Source organism: Coregonus clupeaformis, chromosome 33, assembly GCF_020615455.1.
Source record: "Coregonus clupeaformis isolate EN_2021a chromosome 33, ASM2061545v1, whole genome shotgun sequence".
In the NCBI taxonomy this organism is placed as follows: domain Eukaryota; kingdom Metazoa; phylum Chordata; class Actinopteri; order Salmoniformes; family Salmonidae; genus Coregonus; species Coregonus clupeaformis.
In genome coordinates, this window is record NC_059224.1 from 23,281,105 (window position 1) to 23,291,109 (window position 10,005).

A 10,005-nucleotide genomic window follows, 5' to 3' on the forward strand; every position below is an offset into this window, starting at 1 on the left:
CACCCCCTCCGTCCTCAGTAGTGGGCTGATAGGTCCTCTTCTCCTTGCTCAATATTTACTACACTAACAGTAGGACTTGTGTTGGTCCATGCAGGGGGAGGCGTGGAGCGTGAGGGACGTGTATGTGGCCGCAACAAGATCTCATAGTTTCCTCATGGTTACAGGGTTAAAACAGAAACAACCTAAAGGATTAAGTTTAGATATATTAATTCTGAATGGTTAATGTTATGGCTATGGTATGGGGAATGCTTAAAACAAAATAATTAAAAACGATGCGCTATTACCATCAAGTATCATGAAGTATTCTCATGGCTTGCTAGAGCATTGTGAACTGCGGTAGCGCAGTGGTCTAAGCAGTGTGCTCCGAAGCATCACGAGTTCACTCCCAGTGCTGGGCAATGGTTAAAAAAAAAAGATGTGAGTGCCGAGGAAGGCGTATATAGACGTTCTGGGGACCTTTTCAAACGTCCGAAATCGCTGGCTTTTTCTAGTGATCAGTCTGTGAATGTGTGTGTGTGAGAGTGAGAGAGCGAGAGAGAGAGAGAGAGAGCGAGAGAGAGAGAGAGAGAGAGAGAGAGAGAGAGTACACAGTGAGATTAATGAATGCTGGGTAAAATATTAGGGCCTTGATTGTTGCCAACAACACTGCACTTTTTTTTGTCCTTCCTTTCTCTAGGTCCCCCTCTCTCTTCCTCTCCTCTTCTCATATTGTGTTACACTGGAGAAGAGCATAATATCTATTTTCATGAGAGCTCTTGTTTTGGACTCTTTCACGGCCCCATTTCCCACTCTTTCCCTCCCTCTCGCTCATCCTCTCTCCCGCTGTCTCCCTCTCTCTCTTTCCCCTTTACTCTTTACCTCCTCCCTCTGAAGCAGGACTTCAATTCCAGAAAGTCTGATGTCTTCATCAGCAGAAAGGCACTGTGACTCGCAGTGCTGCACCATTGTGTGTCTGTGAATGTGTGCATGTGGGTGAATGTGTGTGTATGTGTATGTGTGGTTGACTTAGAGAGGTCAACTTCAGATACGTCGTTCCTCTTTCATTCAGTCACCCTATTTCCCCCCCCCCCCCCACCCCTCTCTCTCTCTCTCTCTCTCTCTCTCTCTCTCTCTCGCTCTCTCTTTACCTTTATTCTGTTATCCCCCAACCTTTTCTGCCAGCCTCTTTCAGACATCACTCTCTCCTCTCTGTCTCTTTGTACGGCCCTCCTTTAATTTGGACAGCGAGAAGTTGTTAAAAGCCCTATGAAATATGTATGAAGGATTGTGAGCGACGCGATTGGCCCTGTTTACCGGCCAGCCGAGCGAATGAGCAGCCACACAGGATAATCCCCCACAATGCCTCTGGAACAAAGGCCCAACAGCTGACCCGAGGGAGGGACGGATGGGGAAGCAGGGGGGACGGAGAGGGGACGGAGAGGGGGACAAAACAGTTAAAGCTCTCTGCTGGCCACGACTAGCAGGCAGCTCATACGCACACACACACACACACTCACACCAGACACACACAATCACAGACAAAGGGCTCAGGGACAAGAATAACTCCCTCTCTCTCTTGCTCCTGCTTTTCTCTCTCTCTCCACTTACATCTCCCTCTCCTCTCACCCTCACGCTGCTTCTATTCAGTCTTTACTTCCCTATCTTTCTACCTTTCTACCTTTCTACCTTTCTCTCTTTCTCTATTTCTCTATTCCTCTCTCTCTCTCTCTCTCTCTCTCTCTCTCTCTCTCTCTCTCTCTCTCTCGCTCTCACTCACTCGCACCATCTTCCTCCCTCATCCTCTCTCTCTCCTCACACCCTCTCTCCCCTTCCTCTCTCAACTTCCCTCACCTCTCCCTCCCTCGCCTCTCCCTCCTCCCTCCCTCCCTCCCCCTCTCTCTCGTTCTCTCAGTCAAGAGGATCTGAAATACCAATACCCTTTTCTCCTTGACATTGCCTTCTCCTTGCAGTCAGCGTTTTACTGTCCTTTTATAGTCAAAACGTCAGGAGAAATTCCATGCAGGAATATTCTTAGTAATGCAGCACTCCCTGCGTCTCGCACTGCACTAGACTGCTGCCTGCCTTCATGCCTGCCGGGCTGCTGTTTAAAGGGACACAGTCACAGTCTGCTGCCTCCCAAGTCAATGTGTCACTGTTTTTCAGAGGTGACACAAGCCCAAACACTGAAGAATTTACTATATATTTTTAGATTGTGTCGTTAAGTAGTTATACATTAGTAAGATTTGGTGTTTTATACAGAAGGTTGAATTGACTGTTGTAGCCCTGTATGACACACATTTACTGTTCTTGCACACAATTACAAAAACAAATTCTCAGTCGTATACTTTCTTATTCATGATTCACCTTTTCACACAGAGTGGTGGACATACATACACACACACACGAATGCACACGCACACACACACACACACACACACACACACACACACACACACACACACACACACACACACACACACACACACACACACACACACACACACACACACACACACACACACACACACACAAGCACACTCCATTCATCACCCTGAGGGGGGTGTTTGGCTGTCCAGTGCTTCCTGTGTGTGTGTGTGTGTGTGTGTGTGTGTGTGTGTGTGTGTGTGTGTGTGTGTTCCGGTGGCCACTAACCTTGCTGTGTCCTGACACTCCTGATGAGTATCTGCAGGACACAGGAGGAGAGGAGCCGAGTGCACACAGTCAGGCGTTTGGGCAAGCTGCTGGGTGTCTGAGCGTGTCTGTGTGTGCGTCTGCCCGCGTGTCTGCCTGTGTGTGTTTCTGTGTGTTTCTGTGTGTGTGTGTGTGTGTGTATGTGTGTGTGCGTGTCTGTTGCTGCAGAGGGAGGCGGACAGGCAGGGAGGCAGTCAGCATTATCCAAGCAGGTGACCCCTGAAGGCTGCATCGCCCTGGGGCTTTGAGTGAAGGAGAGAGGTTCAGCCAAATACACCAGGGCAGTGTGTGTGTGTGTGTGTGTGCGTGTGTGTGTGTATGTGAGTGTGCATGTGTGTGTGTGCCTGGGTGCACGCGTGTGTGCATCATGTCTCTCTCACAGTGTGGGATGTGTCATCTCCTTGGCTCAAGGAGGTGTGTGTCTATGTGTGCAGACGTGCATGTGTGTGTGTGTGTGCTGGCTCGGGGGAAGGTGTCACAGATCTTTGCCAGACAGTGAGCAGAGCTGTGAGGGACACTAAAGAGCCTGTGTGTCTGTGTGTTCCCAGAGCATTTCACTTCCTCTTTTCAGGTTCCCTGCATGCTGTTGTTTGGGTTCAGATTTACAGTACACTCATAAAGACGTCTTTCTGATGCTGGGGGGAGGAGGGGGAGGATGCTGGTGGTGATATAAACCTAAGAATTTACAAGAAATGAGCCGTCATAAGTCACAACACAAGTGTGGATTTCAGTGGGCTTTTTAAGGAAGTAGCGACTAAAGAGACAGGTGATACACAATATTAGAGAACACCACAGGGCTTCTCATCACAGCCACTAACTCAACCCTTTATTGTGTTTCACATAAAAACAGTGTGTTACTATAAATTATACAATGACTTCCCACCGCACTACTACCATTTTTACAAAATGTGAGACCGTTCATTAATATTAGTATTATTAATGAAAGGTCTTGGTATTATGGCACAGTATTATCGTCTGGTAATATTATATAATATTTGTTACAGTTCATACATATATTCAGTATACAGTATATGGCTGTTGCAGAAAACAAACCCACAACTATGGTGTTGCTTTCACTGTGCTCCAACTAACCAAGCCATCAGGAGAACCCAAACTAACGCCCCCTGCCTTCTGTCTGTGCTGGTGCAGGTTCCAGAGCGGTTCCTGGAGGTTGCTCAGATCACGCTGCGCGAGTTCTTCAATGCCATCGTGGCGGGCAAAGACGTGGACCCATCCTGGAAGAAAGCCATCTACAAGGTGATCTGCAAGCTGGACAGCGAGGTGCCCGAGGTCTTCAAGTCGCCCAACTGTCTCCAGGAGCTTCTACACGAGTAACCATTCATGCCCTGCCTCCGCCTCTGCCCCCGCCCGACGCTTTGTGCTTTTTAAGATTTTCATAGGATTTTATTTTTCTTTCTTTCCCTATTCTATTTCCTGTTTTTTTTCATGTATGAAGTATGAAGTAGCATTCCTCCCCATTTGAAGCCTACTGGGCTGTTCCTATATGATCTAACTATTGTGTTGTTGTTATTATTCCCATGATTAGGAGTATTATTTGTTTTTTAAATGATTCTGCTGATCTGAAGAGACGTTGATCCTATTGGGTGTTTTGGACTGTGTGAACCCTGATCTATCTGCCCTGATTGACTAGAAACACTAAGGACGGATCCCCACTATGCGCAGGGAGGGGCTCCCCACTAGCCTGTACCCTGCCTACTCTAAGGAGGACCCTACAATGCTAGTGCGGTCACCAATAGACTTTGGCCACTACACTATGTGACTGGGTTCCTCAATAGGCTCACCCCACTGTGCAAGGTTGCTCCCTAATTGGCGGTGCCCTCTACTATGGCTGTCCCAGGGAGGACAACACACTACACCATGCTGCCTGCAGCCTAGTGACTTTATTAACTACTGGACTATACTGGACTACTAGTACTGGTCTGTACTGGTAGACTGGATCTGGACTGGTATCAGCCACCTACTGAGCTCTACCATGATGTTTTGAAGTGTGTTTTCTGCGAGTAGGGCATTGTGTTTATTGGGTGTATTTTATTATTCCTGTTGTTATTATTATTATTTGTCATCATTGCTTGCTAAAGATTGGCACAGATTTGTTTGTCCCTTGACAACATTACAGAAAATACATTATTATTAAAATTCCTAAAGAGTATAAATTCTCTACATATAATTACTTTGCTCTGAGCAATTTAGGCACAAGCCTCTTTCTCTTTCTCATTTTCATATCCCTCATCCCCCCCTCTGTCTGTTTGTGTGGGTCCAAGTTGTGTTTGATCTTCTGCTGATAAGGCAGACACTGGGGGAGGGAGTAGGCCTCAGTCTTGGGGCTCAAGTAAAAACACAAGGGGAACATGAGTCTCAATCCTAGGCTTTACACAAATAGAAAACAATGCTGTAAAATTGAAGAGGTGTTGGTTTGGAAGAGCACATGGTGCAACCAGTGGCAGTGCACAAATGCAAAGGTGTGTGTGGGCAGCGACACACACACACACACACACACACACACACACACACACACGCACGAATGCACACCACACACACACAATCACCCACAAATATACACACGCGCACAGAGAAACACACACACAGAAACACGCAGCGTGTGACCTTTTGGCGCTGATGAGTGCATTAAGACAGACCGGTTACTGTCTGAGTTTATGACTTGTCATTGCTTCAAGGCCGAATTTCCACATCGACTCCAGCATTTAAATAGCAACAGAGCACATGTTAGCCCCTCACATTTACGGGCCATTCATTCAGGATTACATCATTCATTCATACATACTACACAGTTTGTGAGACATGGTATGTGTGGATCAAAGTGAAGGCGGTAATACTTTATTTTACAGTCCAATGAGGAGCAGAAGCTACTTACTGCTACTTCATTTCTAAAAAATGAAAGAGATGTGGTTATGACCAGGGATCAAATGGTATACAGTGGTGCATACATCCCAGAGAAACTAAAGTATAATTATTAGGTCATTATTCTGTTGTTACCATTAACAGTACCAGGTACTTTAATACCAAGTAAACATAGGACTTTAATAAAAGGACTGTAAAATAAAGTGTAACTGGGAAGGCCCCAGTTTTCTCTGTGATAATGGCTTTTTGAAATGCAATTTCTCTCAGCAACATAAATAGTAAAACTCTTTCATTCTGTGATGAAGCTAATGACAAGGTTAACTAAGAGAAAAAATATGAAGCTACTTTCCAAGCAAATGAAAAGTTTATATAATATTTTACTACAAAAGCACTGTACTAATCTTTGATGGATTTGTATTTAAAAACAGTTAAACGAATAGATAGCTAGGTAAATAAACAAATGGCTAGCTAAATATTAGAAGGAGAGAGGACCATGTCAGCTGACCAGAATAAACGGATTCTAGCTATAGCCTAAATCTGTGGCCTAGAGTCTGACCTTGTCAGCTCACAAGGTCAGGAAAAAACCAAGAGAAAAGACACACACAGATGTTCATTAATAGTAATTGTATGGACACAGACGCCTTTTCCCTCCTATGTCTTCTTCTCTTCTCTTCTCTTCTCTTCTTCTCTGCAATATTCACCTGGCTCAGTGCTAGCTGCTCCTTTCTCCCTAAACAATGTAAGGTCAGAGGTCACCACTCAGCCTAGAGGGAAATGAACCTCTCAGAACCATAAAGACAGAGACAAAGGGCTCTATTCAATCCGTCTGTGGAAATTCAGCATTACAGCGTGATTGAAATTTATAGGCAATGTTCCCGCGCTGCAGATATCGGCTCAATAGGAAATTACCTTAAAATGTCTATCTCGCAATCTGTAACGCTTTAGCAAAACAGATTCAATAGAGCCCAAAGACCCTAAACGTGGAACAAAACCCACATGAGCCTCTCAATTCCAAACAGGCGCTTCTACAGATTGTCTACTTCCAGATTCTGGCAATGATACAGTATAATTCCATTAGAGTCCCTATGCACAGTTTATTCAGTTATTGATACATTAATATATAAACACCATTCCTTGATTCATACCAGTGAAATACGTTGACGTTCAAGATTTTCCGTTTTGTTTTGATAAAATTTTTTAATCTAGTTGAATCCTGTTATCTTGTTTTGCTTGAAACTGCCTGCTCTGAATTTGCTACTAATAGAATATAGCAAATAGTAGTTACTTGTCCTTTGAAGTACATTCTAAGCACTGAAAGATCACGTAGGCTACTGTGTGTGTGTGTATGTGTGGGCGTGTGTGTGTGTGTGTGTGTGTGTGCGTGTATGTGTGGGCGTGTGTGTGTGTGTGTGTATGTGTGGGCGTGTGTGTGTATGTGTGCGTGTGTGTGTGCTATGTGTGTGTGCTTGCTGGTCATCGCCCCGACCTCAGCCACGTCGGCTTTGGTTTGGTGTGTCACAAAAGATGAAAAGGGGCAGGTTAACCTGCTGACTTGTAAAGGCAGCACAAAGCGCCTGACAAAAGGAGGAGAGAAAGGCGGAGAGCTACTCCCTTCATTATGTTCACCCCCAGACACTGTTCTTCTTAAGATCCAAGTCCTGAGAGCGGGGATGATGGGTTTGTCTGTGTTTCAAAGCACCAGCCAACGGCTTAAAAGAACCTGTAACTCAAAACAAAGGATAGGAAGGACACTTTTATCTGATACACAGATTAATATCCCCACCCCCCATCCCCTCTCCCTTCCCCCCTACAACCCCACCCTAAGAAGGAGTTCCTGTGCATTGTGCAGCTGAACAGATTATTCCTGACTCTTATTTCTAAACAGATTACTGCTGGTTAATAACGACTCTTATTTAACTGGATTATAAGGATCTTTGTTTGGGTTTTTCTTTTTGGTTTGTTTGGTTTCTATTGACATCGAACTGAATATAATTTCTTATATATTTTTTTGAATTGTAAAATACACATTTATTTAAAAAAAGCTAATATAGGAGTGAACTTTTGGGAAGGATCTCTGTCAGGAATTGTGTCATGAAGCATGATGTTTTGAGGGTATTTTTAGTGATTTCTTACTTTTTTCGATCTGTTACAGAAAAAAGCGATTAGTTGGTCTCTTAAAAGTAGAAAACAAGCAATAGAAGTAGTTTTTGCGGGTTTTGTGAAGACTTTTCATTTGATTTATTTGCATTTTGTATTGGGTGTGTTTTGGAGATAAAAACAGACTTGTGTTTTTGAATCATTTTTGGGCGGCATGAAATGTGATGCTGTAACTGTACATGTTGAAGAAGGGAACGATCGCTCCCGAGTCTAACATGGCTTGGAAGGGGAGAGAGGGAGAGAGGGAGAGAGGGAGAGAGGGAGAGAGGGAGAGAGGGAGAGAGGGAGAGAGGGAGAGAGGGATGAGGGATGAGAAATGGAGTGACAGAGAGAGCGAGTGAGATATGACATGGACTCTCACTGCCTGCTCTCCAACCTGTCTTCCCCAAAGAATGCCCCGCCATGCCCTAAAGGGAATGTATGTTCCCCTCTGTGGGCGATGCCCTTCAAACTGAGTCAGCATCCCTTTTCTGCTGACAGATCATGGCGTAGTCGTCCCTTTATTATGATGTCATAGTTCCCTGTTGGCAGTGGATCCAGACTGGCCCACACAAGGGCGTTGGTGTCTCCCTCTTTACGAACCAAGAGAGACTTTAGTGAGAGGAAAACTGGAACTTACTGTCCCCATAGACTACTTGTGTAGGAGTGGAGCGGAAAACACTACTGTAAACATACTGTATAGCAGTTAGTTACCCAACATTCTGCATCATGTCTTTGGGATAGAATAGAACTGGTCTAAATACTGGGGGTATACAGATTTAAGAAGAGTTTTAATCTTTGTGGAAAAGGGCTAAGATAATGTTGAGGTTCCGTGCGCAGTTGCTGTGACTGAGTATGTGTGTGTTTTTGTGTGCGTGTGCATGTGCGCATGCATGCGTGTGTGTGTGTTTGTGTGTGAGAATGAGAACCTGTGAACCAGTGAGTGACACAATTCTCAACACGGAGGCCTCTCCCCCACCCCTGAGAGTACCATCCCAAAATGTAAATGATTCTCATTAACGGATGGGCGATGTGTGTGTGTGTGTTTGCGAAGTAAATTTCCATTTGTTTTATGACCTGTTTAAAGGGGGTCTGTTTCTCAATGGTTTCACTAGTAGTTTTTTGGGGGCTCTTCTTTTGTAAATATCATTGACGTGGAATTTAAAGTGATAAATACTGCCTTTGTATTATTTAGCAATATGTTGTATATACCGTTTTGTTTATGCTTTTTGTATAACATTATTATTCAGATCTAGTGCAGTAATTCCATCTGAAATTGCCATGGCTCATATATACAGTGTAATTTGTTACATACAGAGTTTAGTAAGTTATAGAAAAAATAAAACTCAAATATGGCTGATTTTAGCTTTTTTTGTTGTTGTTGGTGTCTATTTGTCTTGCAGATTTTATGTAATTTATTGGTTTAATTTATCCTAATTTATTCAATGTTGTATTTTTTTTCAACCAATGAAGGCTGTACTGTATTTTATCATGAAGTAGAACCAATCCAATTAAACATTAGGCCTACTTAGAAAAAAAAAGATTTTATAAAGGATACTTAAGAGCACTCAATCAATTCTCAGAAATTGTTTCATGGGGATTTTGGCAGCTAAATTGAACTGGAAAATGTTATAAAAGGTACTTTTTGTTTGGGGAGAGGTAGAGGACATTAAAGAAAAAAAATACTAGTATATATATTTTTTCTCTCCAGGCTTTTCCCCCTCTACTGCTTTGGCCCTCCCCAAAGACAGTAGTTGAATTGCCTTTCGTGCCTTCATCCTCTATGAACTGAATGTATGTGCAGTCTATATGCAAGCTTGTGCAAAATTATGAAACATTTAAATAAAAATGAAATAATACAATTACAGAATGTCTGACTCACCAAACAAATCTTTACAGTAAATATGACCAACCTAGCGTGTGTATGTGTGCGTTCTCTATGATGCTTTTAATGAGAATTAAACCAGAAGATTGGGTGGGGAACTGAGCGGAGGCCTCTCTCTTGCCCTCTGACCTCTGCTGCCCTCCACAAGCGTCACAGATGACTACAGATGTCGCCTCATCAAGCTAAATGCAGCAATCAATGTACAGATCAGGATTTACAGCATTGAACACAGCCTTCTGATATCTTGTGGACATGCACACACACACACATACACACACACACATACGCGTTCCTTATGAACATGATACTTTGCGTATTCACAATTTCTCATGTGTATATTAAAACATACACTTTTCTTTCCCTTCTTTCCATCCACTCTTTATTTTTCTCCTCCCTCTCTCTCTCTCTCTCTCTCTCTCTCTCTCTCTCTCTCT

The 10,005-nt window shown here is 43.7% G+C and overlaps 1 protein-coding gene across 2 annotated transcripts in view; it reads left to right on the top strand.

Annotated features, from left to right (window-relative positions):
* LOC121548813 (prospero homeobox protein 1) overlaps positions 1-9,556 on the top strand; it is a 44,647-nt gene extending 35,091 nt beyond the window's left edge. For both annotated transcript variants that reach the window (XM_045210211.1, XM_045210212.1), the window contains exon 5: positions 3,820-9,556. In XM_045210211.1, the coding sequence (XP_045066146.1) occupies positions 3,820-4,005 (186 nt within the window). In that variant the 3' untranslated portion in view covers positions 4,006-9,556. The remainder of the gene's footprint in view (positions 1-3,819) is intronic.
* Positions 9,557-10,005: the final 449 nt, after the last annotated feature.